Source organism: Zophobas morio, unplaced genomic scaffold (assembly GCF_036711695.1).
Source record: "Zophobas morio isolate AGI-343-1 ecotype UQ-CSIRO unplaced genomic scaffold, CSIRO_AGI_Zmor_V1 ptg000021l, whole genome shotgun sequence".
Lineage (NCBI taxonomy): Eukaryota > Metazoa > Arthropoda > Insecta > Coleoptera > Tenebrionidae > Zophobas > Zophobas morio.
The window spans coordinates 8,202,265-8,222,590 of record NW_026972126.1 but is presented as its reverse complement, the minus strand read 5'-3'; the positions used below and the strand labels follow the sequence as shown (position 1 = coordinate 8,222,590).

Below are 20,326 nucleotides of genomic sequence, written 5' to 3'. Positions count from 1 at the left end.
CGTTTCCATCCGTCTGTCTGGCATCTGTATCCGTTTTTGTTAGACACATAATCTCTGAAACTACCGGACTGATTTTCAAATTTTTTTGTCATTAAAGGGAAGTTTGTATGCAAAATGCTAATTTCTTAATAAGACGAAAACCATTATAACAAGTTCTACGTACTCTTTTTAAATACACATTAAAAAGACTAAAACAAAGTAGTAAAAATAAATTTACCTTTAAAATGCGGATGCTGTTTTGACAATTATTTGATGTCTCGGAAGAACTCAGCAAATTTTATTGCCTTTGGGTTTTTTGCATGACAGAATAGTTCAAAATGTGTATTCTCATCATAAAGGAAATTTTCATTCCTACCGTTGGATTTTCTTCCAAAATGTATGTAATGGGAGTTGCTAGGAACTACATATTTGTGTAAGTTAATGCTAAACAGCATTAGCGTATTTTTGTGCACATAAATAAAAATTGCGAACAATGGTATTGAAAATATACCTATTTATTGTTTAAAGAAGAAACGGTTATATTTATAATATTGATATTTTTAGTTTGAATACTTATTGTATAGTCTAACGGCGTGCATATTACCTTATGTTTCATCTTCTATGCTTGTTTATTTGCAAGTTGATTGTTTCTACGTATATCCACATTTTAATGTTTCGAAGACAGAAAAACTCTCACATTTTTACTATTTAATTTTTAATTCCCGAAATTATTCATACAGCGATTAATGACAATTCTTGAAATTCTTAAATTTTAAATCAGTTTTTCTTAAATATGTGATAAATGTTTACTAGTCGAATTTGGCCTTTCTTTTAATCCAGCATAGATTTACCATAGATTTGCAATGAGGTTGTTTTTACATTTTTTGTGTCTTCAGCAAATTCCTTATCGGCGTCAAATCAATATTAAATTGAAAAATTATTTAACATTATTTTAATATTAAAAAAAATTATATCCCGTTTCATAACCCAGATGTGTATGTTTTCATTAATATTGTCACTTTCAGTTTACAGAACAGGTCAGGATTTGATTCAGTTTTAAGATTTACAAAAGAATACTTTAATGCATCTAAAAAAACATGTGCAAACATAAATGAACAATAGAAACCAATGACAAAGCAAAACTTTTGTTTTGAATATAATAGACACTAATTGGTGCATAAGCTAAACAAGATGACGACATAGTAGCAACCATGAATTACAAAAGATTAGAACAAGTGAAATAAGCATTGAAACTAGACAGCAGTTTAACAAAAATGTCAGTGGTTTATTGTTACACTATTGTGTACCTATTTAAAAATATTAATCTGTTTTAACTCAAATACCAGCTTTGACTTGGCTGTGTCATTCGATGAGTATGCATTAAAATAGAACAACGTCGGGAACAATCAAAAATAATTTCCATGCTATAACTAAATTAAAAATAACTTAATCACTATTTTAAACTAAACTCGAGTAATGATAAACGACTTAACATTTTATCCCAACTTCTACAAACACGTTTGCTTTGATAACGCGCTACGCATTGGGGTCTTATCAAGCAACGTGGCTTCAAAAACTGCAATAAACTTATTTCGCATTGATCACTGTGCTTGAGTTCTTGTGGAAATTGTTGGCTGGAAGATTTTTGTATTTAGATTATGCTCTTCTTTTACTGCACGAATTTTAAACAAGTACGTAAAAGTGTATCCACTGGTCTGTTAAAAACATTATTGCGTAACTTTGAAACAAAAGGTCTGACAATAATTTCGGGTTATAAATCTAGTTCTATTAGATGTGTGAAAACACTTTTCAATAGTCGCCAGGAAATGAGTAATCTTTCACCTTGGGACATCCTGTATAGAAAACAAAATATTATAAAATTGCAGTGGTGTTATTAAGTATGATCATCTCGGGTTTTGAAATTCATAAAGGAAGAACTCTAGCTATAGTTTTTGTAGTTACGCTGGGGTAAAGCCTATAAAATTATATATTATTACATGTTCGTACGAAAAAAGAAGAGATGAAATTATATAACATACATGATCAATTTTATATGAATTACAGTAGTGGCCAGCAATAAAATATCCAATAATAAAAAAGTGTCAAAACAGTAACAATAAGGCTATTAATTTTTCAATTTTGACTATCTAAAAGAAGGTAGGAATTCTTGCAGAAACTGTACTATCTTATTTTTAACGTGACCATTATTATTAATTTACCTTCGAAATATGGTTTTGAATTTATTTGACTCCCCTTGTTCGCACACACACACTGTATATGTATTAAGAAAAACTATTTAAAGTTGCTTTATTTTATTTTATTCTTATCTTGTTATATGAGAACATTCTGTCAACAATCAAATTGTTAAAAATAAGTCGCTGAAGTTGTAGGAGGTCATGAAAAAGCCTACACAATCGAACACCAACAGTAACCAATTCTTTTTGCTTTGAAGCTAACAACCTCATCTACCTGCAATAAACGTATCAAAAAAGCTGAATGTCTATTTTAATACATGCTTGACCAAACCCGAACTATCAAATGGTGTTTAAGAATAAATTAATTTGCAATTGTTAAACGTACACTGACCACATTTTTAAAACAAAATTTTGAGTGAACCGCGAATTGGCTAATAAATGCAAAAACTAACCGATTTCTTGTAACAACAAGAAGAAAAGTTGCCCATCCGTGACTTACTATCTCCGATTAACTAGAAAAAAACACTTGTGTAAACAAACAGAAGAACCATTTTCAACGTCATTAACTCCTTCGTATCATTACCTCGACAAAGTTGACTGCTTGTCCTCGGGTTTGGTGGCGTGCCCGTTCATCCACGGCCTCGCGGTACCGTTCATGCCTGCAACAATAACAAACAGATGAAGATGGTACCAAAAAAATATATTGTGGACTAATTTGAATCATTTTAATGACAGAAACCGTTCAGTGAAGTAGTCATTTTGGCCGTAATTGTTTTTAAGATGGTGTTTTAAATGAAATTAAGTTTAAGGTGTTTCAATCGTAACTAAATATTCTACGGTAGCCTAGCAACTTGGAAATCGAAAGTACTTACTATAAGGTGGCAAGGTATCTCTTAAAATTAAAAACATGGGAGGTTTATTAAACCGTATTTCGTGTACATTTTAAGTGAGATTGTCCACGTTTAAAAAAACGTCATCAACGTTTTGAAGGGATGTCTAGATGAATTTTCTTTGCCTTTTTACAGTTCTGATGATCATTTTAAGATCATTAAAAAAATTAAAGTAGTAGATTGGCTAAATATGAATAATTTTAATAAGTTTCAGGACACACTTGAGGTAACGATGCTGAAAAACTCTGGTAGCTTATTAAAATCATTATCTTTTTTTCTTTAGGAATATCGTAGATGGTAAAACGCTAACCACAATAATTTGTCTAATCATCCCCACCAACAATTTAATGACGTGATCTCAAAACTTTGCGCAGTAAATGCCCTTTAAATTTGATAAAATAACATACTTCCGTCCTCATAGTTCTATCCCTGAGATTTATGAATCCGGCTTGAGTTTTCACACTACACAATCAAATTTCCCCCCCAAAAAATACAAAATATTTATACAATAATATTTTATAATAGTGTAAGAGTAATACAACTGTAACGGTGGTGATAACGTTGTACTAATAACGAAATCTCCAGTTGGATTTTCTCGTGGGCCTTTCTTCACTGAGATTATACCTAAATTTTTACTTTCTGAGTTAAGTATCGTAATAAAATCCATCTGGCGAATCGCTACTTTCATGTTTTGTCGACTTTCATGACGCCTAGGGTATAAAAAAGCAGGTCTCGCGTTTCTGTTTGTCTGTTATCTGTCTGGTGCCTGTCTGTTTGTTGTCTGTGTCAATTTTTGTTACACAAATATTCTTCGAAAGTATACAGGAACGATTGTTCAAGGGTGAGGAAAGTTTTGTCTAAATGACCGAAGACATTTTTTTTAACTTCCCGAGCGTAACCTAAAGAACTATTGTAATCGAGTTCATCGGGCGACTGGCTACTTTCATATTTTCTCGAAGTGTCATCATGACCCTTAGGGTACGAAAATATAGCTCTCCCGCTTCTCTCTGGCTGTCTGACCGTTCGGCGTCTGTCAAGATTTTTCTCAGATAAACTCCGAAACATCGAAACCGATTATTGTCAAACTTTATGTGTATTATGAATATCATATAGTAGATGGTAAAACGCTAACCAAAATTTATCTAATCATCCCTACCAACAATGTGATGACGTCACCTTAAAATTGTACATAGTAAATGGATTTGAAATTGTATAAGATATACAGTCGTCGAAGTGTAGTTCGTGAATCCGTGTTGAGTTTTTACCCGAGACATCTCAAAATTTTAACAAATTCTATCGAAAAATATGCAAAATATGATAACATCATTGCATTCATATTTTTTACAATTTCTTATACAGCATGATTCCAAAAATGAATGAATGATTGAATTTCTTTCATTGATTAAATCAGGAACTACAAAACCGAATGCTTTGCAATCTTACAGACGTTTTAAGCGAACCCTTAAATGTCAATATAACAACTGGTGTTATGTTACTAGACAGAACTTACCTCGATCCTGAAGCATAAATCGAGCAAATGTAGATAATACGGAGAGAGCAATACAAACGTGATTAAAGACAACAATCGATTTTTGAAAGTTCGTCTTTGATCGTTGCATTTTCAAATGAAATTTTCAAATTAACGGTAATCTTAATCTGACAAGACGAAAATTCTATCAAAAAACAAATTTTCAAATATTCATGGGTAACTTTAATGGCGTTATTTATTACTATCTCGGTAGTTATCAGAGTATAAGAAAAAATAATGTAGCCTATCGAACCCGCAATTGGATCCGAATCGTAGTCTTTATATCATTAGCATAAGGTTCTAACCAACTGAACTAATACGAACGATTCGTCTTATACAGGGTTTCTATAAATGATTATAGGGTCGCAGTAGGTCATGTAAACGTGCCGCCTCTCAGATTTAACTGTACGGAGATCCGTACTAAGTGCCCAAGGACGCGTGACAAAGATCACACATGGACCACACACATGTGTATAACTGGTTGCTTAAACGCTCCTTATGTTTTTAAAAAATAAAACTAATTCGTGACGATAAAAAGAAATAAATTTATTGCGGTTAAACATGACAGTAAATGTAAATGTTTATCATTCTGTTCAAGGTACATTTTCACTCTATTTTTAATTTCAAAAATGTTCTGTAACATCCTTCCGTCAATACTTTGGACCCGTTGTTCAATTGTTCAATTTTGCTCAAGTCGTCTCAAGTCATTAACAATTTCCCCAGATACTTAAAATCATCCACGAGAGTTCTTTTTGTTGACACTGCCAGTTCGACCAAATCTGTTGATTACATCTCTAATGTGGGCCTTTAACGGTGTTTCCTGAATTATTAAATCACGGTATTTGGCCAGATATTCTTGCTTACAAGCGGTTACAGAATACACAGATTCTTCGTTTACGAAGTCTGATTGCGACAACAAGACATAACAATGAAAGTGTCTTGTTCAACAGATTAAACCGTTTTCAGTCTTCGCTTCCTAGCGTAAAACCAAAATTTTCGTACGCAACCACCAAGAGTTTTAAAAATGATTGTTTTGTTGTTTTGAGCTTGGATCAACGAGAATTACTGTTAATTCGCACTTGAAAAACATTAAAAGAATAAAAACGACCACTTTAAATGACAGGTTACAAATGACATTAGACATTAATGTGACAAGCGAGAACTGTCATAATGATGCATAACCACGGACATAATTTCAGCGAAGCGGGGTTTTTGAAATCCATGGCCAACTGCGTCCTTAGAATCATTTATAAAAGCCCTATATTAGTATAATAAAAGCTGTTACACAATTTGAATTTTTTGGGAAAATTTAGGTGTCCGGGGTAAAAAAAATCAAGACCTATTGATAGACCACGAGTATAGGAGTCTATTTATTTGATAAAAATTTAAATATCAGTGTGATAAACTTCATGTAAGGCAGAAGGTATACTATAAAATTAAGTAATTTACAAATTTAATAATTCTCGACTAGTATTTACGACCTATAATCGCAATTCAATTTACTCTGACCTTGTGAATTGCAAATATCCGTCGTCTAGAACTTCGTGATGTCTTCTTAATTAATAAACAATGAAGAACCTATTGTTTCTGACATCTCACCTTTTCAGAACCTTTAATGGACATCATTGCGCAGGCGTATTAAACATTGTTGTTATCACTAAATAAATTACATATCGTGCGCGGCAAACTACTCCATCTATGGTAGCGGTACGCTAAGATCACTCTATATTTCATATTATACCGTCCAGTGTGCGCTAACCTTAATACATTTATGCAGGATGATCATAGACCATGTTAACTTCATCCAACTTCATCTCACTATTACATTATTCCCTCTTTCGCCAGGCCTCCGAGTACCGTTCGCGCTCCCAACAATAACAAACAGCTGAAGATGCGCAAGAAAAAAAAATCGCAGCCTCGACTAATTTGAATTATCTTAATGGCGGAAACCGTTCAGTGTGCTCAGAATAAAGAAAAGTCAGTGAAACAGTTATCTCAGCTATAATTGTATTCAAATTTGAGCTCGCGAACTGAAATAACGTATGCATGGGAATGCATTTCTAACCGTTTTACTTTCACTTCGTGATTAAACCTACCGGAGGATGGTATTGTGCGAAGTTTGCGGCCGAGTGTCATTATTTACGCGATGATATGAAACGCAAATTACAGACATCGCATCGGAATTGGCCGTAATGGCGATAATTATTCTGTAAACGTGGCGATTAGAGGGTCACACCGCCAAATACATGAAGGAAGTTACAGTTTCGAGATCACGAGCTTCGATTGCGTAGCCATATATAGGGCGCTAATTAAGAGGATAATCATTGCATCACACCCTAGGATTACCTAATCTAATAGTGTATGTATTCTGTGCCGATTACTGCTATTAGGACGCGGGCAGGATTAGGAAACCACCCACGTATTGCTATCTACATGTGCGTAAGTTATTATAATCGAAATGTGGCTAAGCATATACAAAAATGGGTTGATACCAAATTTGGAAGGTCATGTAAAGTTTTGTATTTAAAAAAAATTTTTTTTCATTCGAATGAGTGAAAAATATGTATAACGTTGTTCGTAACGTTGTAACGTAATTTTTTTGCTATGAACACAACTAGTTTAGATATAATAACAGTTTACCTCGTTTAAGGATGGTAATTTAAATTACAACAACAATAGACCGCTTGAACAATTAATTATAATTAGGTCCTGAGTTAATGAAGCGTTACGTTATAAAAAATTTATGGATTATTAAATCAGAATTCAAATCACGTTGACGATTATGTTATAACGTATTTGAAATAATATGGTTTATTAAATAAGTTTCTGAAATGATATAACCAACTTTTTGGTGGGAACAAATACATCAATTCTAATATACATATGATCATATGATATGATTGTATATTAAGTTACCTTTGAGTTTTTCCTCCCTGTTGTAATTTTGATCTAATTTTCTTAGGCTCATTCAATGTTTGCTGTCTGATAGGTAGGCAAGCAATAATTCATATCGAATGACAGATTGCTACCTACCTCAGAGAAGCAGCAAATTACTATTAAAATACAGTGACAGTTAATTTGATGTACGATTTTTTAAATCAGCCTGTATAAAATTAGATCTAAACCACTATGTGTCCAGAATTTCAGGGCAAACCGATAAAACATATTTGTTCACGTATTAATTGTTCTAAGATATCTTTTGTACGTAATTTCAGCAAAAAAAATGCTTGAAGATTGTTTCGACAGAACTTTCCTGGCCAATGAAGTACAATGAAACATATCCAGCATTTTCGAAAAATTATAAAATTTTATTTTACGAATTGTATTTATTTACTTATGAGAACCCCTATAAGTTCAAAAAGTCCATATATATGTACATAGATATTGTAAAAAAGCGTGTTACGTTTATATTTCAAATGAGTTTCTACTATACAAAATTTTATGATGACATTTTTGCAAGGAAACAACTTGAATTGGTGCAGTGTAATAGCAATACTACGTAAGTATTTCCAAATTTTCGAGGAAATGGAGTGGGCCGTTCCTGATTTAATCAATCAAATAAATTAAATCATTCTTTTTTTTAGTTAGCCTGTATAAGCAAATCTACTCATCATATTTTGCAGATTTTAGATGGGATTTATTTGGCAAAATTTTGAGGTGACAATACCTATGTTCACTTTAAAACATCTGGAAAATTTCGAAGGATTCAGTTTTGTAGATTTAAAATTAAATTGCTTGTTTTGTTATACTATTTGTTATAAAATTTATTTCTTATTTCATGCATCTGATCTGACTTGACCTACCGTGACCTGACCTCCTCTAGTTAGAAGAACAGTCGAAAATGTCAAAAATGCCAAAACCAGTTTTATCTTATCAAATATTAGCCCCGCCCACCCTCCCTCTCTTTCTTTGGAAAGTATTTGATTTGCCAAAATCAGCGTTATCTTAGTAAGTACTAGCCCCACCAACCCCCATCTTTTCATTCTAACGACTAATTCTATTTCTGTTCAGTATAAGATTATTCATTTCTTACAGATCGGATAAAATCAATCACTGAAAAAGAGGCAGGGTGGGTGGGCGGGGCTAATTATGTTCTTCTTTCGAGTGGGAGTGGGAATGAAAACTAATAATTAATAGAATCTAGGATGTGAAAAAAGTAAGCCGAAAATCACTTCTGGATATCGAAATCTAGAAGGAAATGAATACATTTTCTAATTTTCGAAAATAGTTGAAAAATGGTTGAAAATTTCAAAAGTACCAAAATCAGTCTTATCTTATGAAATACTCGCCCCGCCCACCCATCCCCTATTTTCTTGTAGGATATATCATTTGCCAAAATCTATGATATCTTAGCAAATGTTAGTCCCACCCGCCCACCCCCTCTTCTCATTCTAACGACAAATTTTATTTCTGTTTAGTATAAGATCATTCCACCCATTCAGAGTGGATAAAACCAATCACCGAAATGGAGACCGGGTGGGTGGGCGGGGCTAGTTATGTTCTTCTGTCGAGCGAGAGTGGAAACTTATAGAATCTAGGATGTGAAAAAAGTAAAAAAAAGCACTAATCGTAACTTTTTTTTAGTCGAAGATGTCAAAAGTGCCAAAATCAGTCTTATCTTATCAAATATTAGCTCCGACCACCCACCCTCTATTTTCTTGTAGGATATGTCATTTGCCAAAATCTGTGTTATTTCAGCAAATATTAGCCCTACCCGCCCACACCCTCTTCTTATTCTAACGACTAATTTTATTTCTGTTTAGTATAAGATCATTCTACCCATTCAGAGCGAATAAAACCAATCACTGAATTATTAATATGTTAACAATATTTTTAAGTAGTCCTTTGTGTCCGAGATATACACAGTGTGAAAACGCTCATGGGTGCCGGAAAGAAATAATTCTTTGACGGAGTCCAATAAAACTCATTTATGGTTTGCGATTATTTTCCAATATACAGGGTGAGTCGGCGATAAAGGGGCACCTTGAATATTTTTACTGGCTACTTTTATGTTTTCTCGAGGTTTCATGACTCCTTTAGTACGAAACAATAGGTCTTCCTTTTCCATCTGTCAGTTTGTCCGCCGTCTGTGTCTGATTTATTAGATCAAAAGTGTGAATTTAAAACTGTAAAAGTAATTCATTTATTATGTTTGTCTGAATAATTTAATCTAACATTCTACCAAATTTTACGTAAATTTGCACTAACGAAAAAAGGACAACGTTAGTCAAAAAATAGAATAGAATAGAATAGAATAGAATAGAATAGAATAGAATAGAATAGAATAGAATAGAATAGAATAGAATAGAATAGAATAGAATAGAATAGAATAGAATAGAATAGAATAGAATAGAATAGAATAGAATAGAATAGAATAGAATAGAATAGAATAGAATAGAATAGAATAGAATAGAATAGAATAGAATAGAATAGAATAGAATAGAATAGAATAGAATAGAATAGAACGTCAGATAAATAAATAAATATCAATGACATTGATAAACATACCAGATTAAGTACAATTTTTAGTAGATAACGCAGGCATTCTTATATGGGGCTATTACGAAAAAATAAGAAACAAATTTTGACAGTTAGCATGATATATCATTTTCATTAGCAACTGTTTGTTCAAGTATGCTTTTAGTACACGGATTGAATAGTGGACTGTATTAAGTTTTTTTGATAAATATTCTACATGATCCTTCCAACTCAAGGTCGGGTCTATTGCGATTCCCAAAAGTTGGGTAGATTTTGATAACCTCATATTATTTTCATCAACCTGTATTTCATTTGGTAGCTTTAAATTTTGTCTAGTCTGGAAAATAACAGCCACAGTTTTATCTTTCTTTAATATTAATTTGTTATCATTGAACCAGATGTTTGTTCGGTACATGAGATCTTCTACGTTTCTTAGCGTTGAAGGGAAATCTTTTCCACAGGTCAGCAAGTTTGTATCATCCGCAAAGTACACGACACAGCTGCTACCGTTTTGTACCTTATGCAAATCGTTGATATATATTGGAAATAATAAAGGTCCAATTATACCACCCTGCGGAGTTCCTATCACAATTTTCAATGCTTGAGAAACATGTTTTGTGGTATCTTTTTCTAAAAATATAAAGTGGAAAAAAAAGGAACATATGTAAAAGTATTTTCAATAACTTGTAAAAATATCAAAACTAAATTCACGTAAGTAAAAATTCATGTTCACGGTAATCTAAGAGAAAAACTTGCATTAAGTACTTAAGTCAGTGCTGATAAATGAACGTAAATTAAACACCGAATTAAAACGTCCCAGACCAAGTTACTAGGTCAGCAGTCAAAATACAACATTCACGAAATATTTTTAATTGCAAAACACCATTACTCACACAGTCCCAGATTTTTGCACTACTACACTTACAAATGCTGTGAAAAAGTGCTGTGTTTCAGGTTTAACAATATTTAAATCTAGAAAGTGCAGTTTAAGGTACAGATGTCAAACGTTTCATATAAAACCAGTTTTTCCCGATAAATTTTCTCTTTTTGTACCGGACATAAACGCAATATCCGTCAATTCGCTTTTATTCAGATTTTTAGTTACACAAATTAAAGTTGCATCCGTTTCGGTACGAGTCGATAATTTGTTGAACTGAGTTTTCCACGCAGGAGAGAGGGAATTTTGCCATCGACACAAATAGGGATTTCTGTGTCGGACCAAACAATTTCTGTCGCCTAATTCATATTAGGGGAAAACGTAAATTGCTGCGGTGATTGCTTACAATGATAAAACGTTATGACTACTAATGTAAAGCAGAAAATGTACCACGTTTTCAAGAGAAGCAAAATCTTGTTCAAACCAATAATAATTACAGTTATAAACCACAATTATATTATAGCTTTTTTCAAAACTATGTGGGTGTATTTAAAAAATCCAAGACTAATTAAATTAAGTAAATACCCACTATATCTCGTTGTTATGAAAATGTTCTAACTAAATAAAAATTATAATAATATATTTGTTATTTAAATGACTTTAATAACTAACAACAAAAACAACATCTAGAATGTCGATGACTTCTCTAAACGTTGCTGAAAATTTACAACATGTAATACGAACTGCGTTATTTTTTTTTTGTTTATAACAAATACAGAAACAAAATGCGTCAACCAAACTGGTTCATAAATACCCACGTCGTCGCTAATACTCCGGTTCTTCCCACAGTTTGTTTTCAATGCAGTTTTATTATACAAAACAGAATCTCCCAATTGTGTTTACACTGCTAACGAACTCATTCTCACTATTTTCTTACATATTTTGCTATAATTTCTAACAAAATAGGTCACTCAAATAGAAATGCATTCAGGTGAGAACGCGAAAATCCGAATAGGCAAATTTTGACTTCAGTATTCTTTTCTGTGTGACATTTTTGTCCAATTTTTATTTCATATTGTCCACATGATCCCACAACCAAGAATAAGTACGTACTTTTAGATTTTAATCTAATCAGATTAAAATATTTTAAATAAATTTGTTTATCCTTACTTTGGTTAGAAAAAATCACAACATTGTGTGGATTCTTTTCAAAATTTACCGTTTGAGAGCTAACGGAGATATTCAGCGCTAAAGAAACTCTTTCAGGTTCGGTCATTTACTTTGATAAAAAAATGAAACACACGCACGCATACACACAAATTCATATCACTGACTGTGTTTCCGATGTGATATTTGATGATTTTAGAAAGATTAACAAATTCTTTTAGATCGTGACAGGAATTCTTATACGAAAATAGTAAATTGTACTGTAGGAATCTCACGTACTAACTTTCCTGTGAACGCAGCCAATAAACGCAAGTACTTTCTGTGCATTTATTTTTTTCATATATGCAGGTTAACTGAAAATGTTTTTTTCTCTCCATCCATATAATTTACCGTAATGTTTGAAACTGTTAAAACTAGTATTAGTTGTCGTTTCATAGGTCACTTTACTCTAATTATAAGATACAGTCATAACTGAAGCACCTAGTCAAGAACCCTGACGCAACGGAGCGGCAAAATGGTTGCGTCGCTAGCATGATTTACGAAAAGTGACACGGCTCGTTGAAACATTAAATACCGAAGTCTTTGAAAATTACCTCATTGAAATTTTTGCAGAATTTCTTTTGTAGATAAATGTATACAGTTAGTATCACTGGTTATATAGAATACAAACGATAGCATAAAAGGAAGAATAATAAACTTAAGTGCGAAATGCTGTATTTATGCAATAACTTTAAAAGCGCCAAAGTCTAACACCCGCAATAAAATTTTATGAAAAGTCAAGTTCAAGACAGCGTGTCTAGCAATAGCAAACATTCTCTTTGATTTTCTAGAAACCAAACAATGTCAAGTTCAAATTCGCTAATTAATCGAGTTGGCAGGTCGCTTTTGTTCATGTTCCCATGCAATAACAACCGCTCTGATTATTTTTAAGGTCACGTGTACGACTTCCGAAGAAATGCTAACTGTACAGTTACACCTTCCGACTTTATTTAATTACCGCATCATATGATTGTATTTTAATTAAAAATGGCAACGCTCCAACGTTACAGTTTCTTATGTTAATGCATCTCTTTAATTCACTTTATTTATTGTTATGCTATTCCTGACCTTATTACATTTTTTCCAGTGTAAAAGAGAGTGCAAATTGATGACGAAACCGGTCGCTTTATCTTCTCTCGAAGTTCACAGCGCAATTTCCTACATTCTGAATTATATAGCGACCACACAGGGAGTCCATCAATAAGTATTTTAAATAATATTATTTACATACTGCTGTCCTGAAAGCACAAGGTAGTGAGGAAGCAATTTGATTGTGTGGTAAATGTGGACGCAGTTTTTTTTAACTGCGCGACAGGAGTGTATTACGTTATGGTAAGCGAGTGCTATTTATTAAACTCATTATTTCAGCTAGCGTAGGTAAACAGACCTTTGGCCCGTAGCTTGCGACATTGCTTTTTTTTGTTAATCATACAGGGTTCGTGTATGGTACAGAATTTTACCCAGATTTTTTTTGTATACTTTGATTCACAAAAACTTGACAAAAAAAAAAGATAACTGGGTACTCATTTTTGTTTCCCAGTTGTAATATGACTAAACGTAAAAACACCACTATGTGTCTTTGATATATGTATCAAATTAAATTTATTTTATTTTTTGATGACCACCATTTCCGGAATACCAAAATGGCTGCACCTTCATTAAATAAATGTGGTTCCGACATCGTTCTTAAAATTTCATTCCACAATTTTTGTCTTTAATATTTCAAGTATTTTGAAATAAATATTTTGAGCCATGCAGCGTAAATACGTTAGTGTCGGAGCGCTCCACTAGTACCTTTTCGTGGGTGCTCCCTGGTTGTCACCCCTATCATGGCCCAGGGTAGAAGGGACGATCGCTATTTAAGGACTGCTTTGCGTCAGCGGAAAGCAGAGTTATTGTTCGCTGGACTGACACAACTCCAACCCCCTTCTCGGACTTAGAATTGTACTTGCACTTATGGTCACTTTTTCGCGATTACGCCAAGTGACGCAATTCCTTCTGCGACGAGCGGATCACACGGAGGTCCGCAACTCCACGCAGCCCAAGGTGAGAAGATACCCGTAATTCCACGCAACCCGAGACGAGAGGATCATGCAGAGAGCCGATTCCACTTGTGACGAGAAGACTGCCCCGAACGTTGCACAACGCACTTATTCCCGCACCCGAAGCTGCATTTCGCGCGAAGTTCCAATCTGTATATTTGACTTATTCATATATATAACAATAAATTGGTTCTACCACGCTTACAGGCAGAATTTTTAAGTGTTTAAAATTTTGGTATTCTACTATTCTAATGTTTGGGCGAACATCAACTCCAGTCCAAGGTCATATCTCGTTACACTGGCACCAGGAGTGCCCTAATCCCTCGCATTAAGCCCGTACTCTACTGTAAATTTTGCATACATTTTAGCTGTTCCATTTTAAAATCCACTCCATGCAAATAGAAACAATCATGAAACTAAAGAAATCAGAAAGTGGACGTGTAATAAGTAAAGAATTTAGACAACGGCAGAATTTTATATCGTAAAAAAATTTGCGCATTAATAAGAAAACTGTATTTCTAGATACGATTTTGTAAAATGTGTCTCATATAAATATTACTGTACTATTAAGTTCTGATTTATAACAAATTTTGTAACTCAATGGATGCTAATATTGTTTAAATCAAAATTATTATTAAAATAGGAAGAGGAGGACGACCTAGGAGCGAAGTTAAGGTTTTCCATAACGTTGAAGCAATATTTTAGTGACTAATTATGTAATTAATAATGAATTTTGGATTTTTGCGTTGAAAAATATATTTATACATTTAAATTGCTTTTTTTTAATATAAATTGGCTCTCAGCGATTAATCAAATCAATTTCGCATTAATCTTGAGGTGTGAAAAAATTAATATAAATTCATGAATATTTATTGATATTATTATATCTTTATGCAACATAAATATTTACAAGAATTAATCGTATCTCGGTAGATCTGCATTCTGTAATAAATATGAAGTGTCAGGTTTTTTTGCAATGTTGTGAATAAGCTGTAATTTGGACATTAAAATTATAATAATCATAAAGAAGACAATCGGATTTTTTTTATTTTGTTAGCAATTTATTCAGCAATAATTTTGCTGTCTAGAAATAGTTTTTTTTTCAAAAATTCGAATTACATTATATCCACAAAGTGTCAAAAATATGTACAGTTGTGTCCGATTTTTGTTTATTTATTTTTTTAAGGAGTAACATAAATAGTACTCTGCTATCCTAATATTTTTCTAGTTATTGATTGATATTTGCTATTTTTGAAATTATTGCATCTGTTATCTTAGTTTTTGATTCTTTTATTTGTCACAGTGTTTAATTAGGGGTATAATTTTTAAAAAGTAAACTTTAACATTTGTGATTTTATATTTTTAATATTTCCACTGATATTACAATTTACAGAACTTTAGCATATGTAACATTATTTCTTTTAGTTATACCGTTTTGAGAATTCGCATTTTGGAGATTTTTAGTTTTAAAATCATATGACAGTAATTATGTGTCACATAATAAATATATTAAACATTCATTTTGGTTATTTTTAATTTTATTTACTAGTTAAGACTCTCTCGTAAACTAATCCAGCTGTGCTAGAATGCAAATACTACGAGAAGAAAATTTTGAGCCATCACAATTTCTTGAAGCTTGATCAGTGTATATTTGTGAATGGACTGGTCTGGACACTTTTACAACTACTGCGATATTTTATTGGGGTGTTCTTCTCAAAGTATTTCCACTCTGTAATACATCGTGTTATTTCTTTAATGAAAACGCATTTTTTGTTTAAGTTTTTAGTTGTGATACAAAATTAAAAACATACTTTATGTATACATAACCAAGAAAACATTATTTCAAAATTACCATGCTACATGTTATTTCTTCAAATATGAATGTGAATTTTTTAAACCAAGGACTGCTACAGAAAGCAAATTCTGGTAAACTATGATACTTAAACACAAATTAGAAACTGTAATTAATAATACTGTGGTGTCCCGGTTTGAATAAAAATTTGGCGCTGAAAAAAAAGCAACGCCCCGAAACAGCATTTTGAATCGCAGTCAACGCCACAGTCTCTCTCTAACTGGATGTTTTTCCTTAAGTATTGCTTTTTCCACTTCTCACAATTTCTCCCTGAAATGTACAATAGTTCATTTATGGCATTTAAACTAATTTTAAGGTTGATCCTTTTTTAGAAAAAGGATCTTTTAAAGTTTCATCAAATGAATTATTTAATTTAAATGTCAAATAATAATTGATTTAATATTTGCTTGTTTTTAATAGGGTTTTTAGGGCGTAGTTGGCCATGTATTTAAAAATCCCGTATCGCTGAAATTATGCCTCATTATTACAGTTGTCAGTAATATCATTTCTAGCAAATATCATTTAAAGTCATCGCTTTTATTATTCTAACGTTTTTCAAGTGCGAATTATAGTAATTCTCGTTGATTCTAGCTCAAAACAACAAAACAGTCGTTTTCAAAACTCTTGGTGCTTGCTTACTAAAATTTTGTTTTTGTGCTAAGAAGCGAAGATTGTGAAAATGATTTATTCTCTTGAACAATACACTTTCATTGTTGCCTTTATTACTGAAATAGGACATTCGTAAACGGAGAGCGGTGTATTCTGTAACCGGTTGCAAGCAAGAATATCTAGCCAAATACCCTAATTTGCAAATTCAAGAAACATTGTTAGAGGGTCACATTAGAAATGTAGTCAACATATTTGTTCGAACTGGCAGTGTCAACAAAGGGGAATCTCCTAGAAGGCCTTCGGTATCTGAGGAAGTTGCTGATGATTTCAAACGACTCGAGCAGAATCCGCAAACTCTTTGATAAGATTGTCTCAGCAGTCAGGAGTTTCTGTTGCAACATGAAATTCAACAATGCGTCCAAAATATTGACGAAAGGATGTTGCAGAACATTTGTGAAATTAAAAAGAGAGGAAACATGTGGCTTGAACCAAATGGTGAACATTTACATTTATTATGATGTTTAACCACAATAAATTGACCTTATAGTCATTTATAGAAATTTTTTGTTTTTTTTTTTTAATTTGTGACATTCAAATATTTGATTGATTCATAATAAGTATTTGATTTGATTGTTGTTAGCCAGAGGAAGATTTTGCAATTGGAAACTACGTGTGTCCTCATGCTCCATAGCTTATTTTCACAGCTTTTTCCCGCCATAATGGAGAATTAAATAATTTTCTCCTGCTTATTTTGTGCTTAATTTGGGGAGAATTTTTCCAACTTTAGGGTTTCATTTGAACGCATTTTGCCATAAAAAACACAACCATTCCATTTTGTTGACGATCATGGTTCAAGGCCAAATTTTCAATTTTTCGTGACTTTTAAAATTTTATTAATTATGAAATTTAAGTTAGCGAAATTTTTTTATGTTTGCCTTTGGATTTTATCTTTATAAACAAAAAATGTATGAATTTTAACGTTATTCTTTCACCACTCCCTGTATCCTCATATACTTTCAATTATACGGCGACCACACATAACGTTCGCCGGTATTTTAAATAATATCATTTAAACACGGGGTATCTCGAGCCGAGACTGTAGTGGGGAAGCAATTTGATCGTGTGGCAAATATGGATGTTGTTTTTGATTAAGCCGTACGACAGGAGCGTATTTACAATTATGTTACGGCAAGCGCGCGTCCATTAAACTTGTCAGTAAATAATTATTTGAATTTGTCAAGTGTCCGCGATATAAAACCCGAGCCATGCATAATAATCCGACCGCGCTTTATAATACTGTCATGGCATTGTTGATGTTTTCATTTCGAAAACTCCGGGAGCTCCGGTCCCCTTTAGTACGCCACCTGCGGCCGGCGAATTAATTACGTCGATAGATGTTACGCCACTGATTTCGTCTTGTTTGCCTGCAACTGTTTTGTTCGGAGTTTGAGTATTACTGTAATCTGTATAGTGGAATCTAATTTATCGATGAAGAGATAAAATCGAATGCGTAACTTGGCAATGAAAATTGCTTATTTTTCAGTTCGATAGAGTGAGACGGTTATATTATATTAACTTTCTGTTTTGTATTCATTAATGGCGTTATTAGTCGGTGTATCTGGAGGTTGGGAATTAATTAAGGCTTCTAGCGGAGTGCATCCCACCGGACCAATGTGTTGTAGACTAGATGGTGTGTGCAAAATTGCAAATGTGTTTAAAATATTTTAAACTTGAAGAACACTGTCCCAACTAGCAGACTAGTTGCTACCCAGGGACGTGTACTGGATTTTTTTTTAACTTTGTTAATTTATTCCCTGATTAAAAATAATCTAAAAGGTTTTTGTAGACAGTTAACAAACACTGTAGTACGTTGACTATATATACCTACAGGGTGGTTCACAAGGAATAATGAGTACGACAGAATTGGAAACGTAACTCAGAATCCATGTCCAAAAGCTTCCTAGATTTATTTATTTATCAAAAAATAGTAAGCATGGAAATCTTAAACACTGTCATAATTTCTTTTTTTTTACCGCATGAAAACATTCCGTATTTGGTAAACTGTTTCTTTAACCTCAGAAAAAATCTAAATGCGTAATATCTGGACTTTTGGGAGGCTTAGGGTAAACACACCACCTTCTGATCCATCTGTATAATAATGTGCAAGAAGACATTAGCACGAAGAAAATTTAAATAAAACGTTCAAATTGCCTTTAGAAAAATTGGGACCAACAATTTGGTCCCAGACCGAACTTTTGTAGAGTGGACTGTTTGAAATCGTCCCCCTCTTCAGTGTGGATTCTCTTGGCAGACAGTTATGCTTGTTAACTCTACATTATTTGAAAATTTTACTTCGTTCAAAAAAATACCTAATTTTGTAAAAGTGGTGATCAAAATTTTGATGTTCTTTATAAAAATTGCAAAGTGGTAATCTTTTAGGATGACCTCTGGGTTTTACTTCTTTGGTTACGACCTTAATTTTTGCTAACATATTTTATTGCAAGTACGTAGGTAGGTTTTAAAATAATTAGAACACCCATTTACAGACCTTGCTCTTGCTTTTCTAGGAAGAGCTTTGATACATCTAGTCCTCCTACAACTTTCCTTTCGAGTTCTCTTCCTGTATCAATTAGTTCGGGTTGAGTTTTCGTAGAGTGAATTTCAAAAGTGTAAAAGTTTTTTAAAAATTGGCTATCATCTAGTATTTTGAGCCATTTTTAAAAATTCTCAAAGTCAAATTATCTTTAAAGGAGAAGTTAAGGGAAAGCACGAAAAAAAAATGTTTTTGTGTAAAGTCTGTGGGAAAATTGTAAGTATAAATTATTAATGTTGCACCACTCAATTAGGAAAACTAGTTGCCAAAAATTTATAAAAATATCTAATTTGTTATGCAAATTTTAACGAAGATTAGGATCCCTGATTATGTAAAATAATAAATGTAGATCTGAAAGAAAAGCAGACGTTGCGCAAAATTTATTTTTCCTAAAACTTGTCCAAAGTGCCGATTTTGTATTTTTCGAGCCTAAATCTCCCGTTTTTATCGCCTACTTTTAGGGTCTATTTTGTTTTTTTTTTAGCCTAAAATGTCCTCTTTAAATTGATAACCTCAGCACTGGCTTCTTTCTCGCTCCTAAGAGCGTCTTGTATCATATCTCTTAGACCTCCGTTTCTAAATTATAACTGTACGCAAAGTTAAAAATGTTAGCATGCGAATCATAACCTCTTAAATTCATGTTAGTCACTGAGGTTCTGTGTGCTTTTTCATTCGTACGTGGTGTCTTGGAAAAATTGTTATTGCTATTTAAATTTTATTGTTATACAGATGTTTTTAGATTCGTAGAAACACTGATAATCACTGTTAGAAAGAGAACTACTGAACATTTATGGGATTTGTGTAGTGAAGACGGTTTAGTTGAGGATGTATCGGATTTAGAAAGAGAGTACCTAAGTACTTTGATAACAGGGTGCTCGTGTTCGATCGTACGACGAATAAGATTTTGAAATTGATAATATTCCTATTCTGTAGACGTAGATCTAATAAAGCAATTCTTTATTGGAAATGTTCCTGAATCAACTTCTAATGTCGAATATTTGTCTGAAGTCAAATCTCAGTCTTTTGATAATACGTTAAAATTTTCTTGTCATTCTTTCTCTGTTGGCCTTGATGGAT

General features: G+C 32.8%; 1 protein-coding gene across 3 annotated transcripts in view; it reads right to left on the bottom strand.

The window, feature by feature from the left end:
• LOC135132791 (calpain-9-like) overlaps positions 1-20,326 on the bottom strand; it is a 179,780-nt gene that overhangs the window by 63,182 nt on the left and 96,272 nt on the right. For all 3 annotated transcript variants that reach the window (XM_064060988.1, XM_064060990.1, XM_064060989.1), the window contains exon 3: positions 2,758-2,833. In XM_064060988.1, the coding sequence (XP_063917058.1) occupies positions 2,758-2,833 (76 nt within the window). The remainder of the gene's footprint in view (positions 1-2,757; positions 2,834-20,326) is intronic.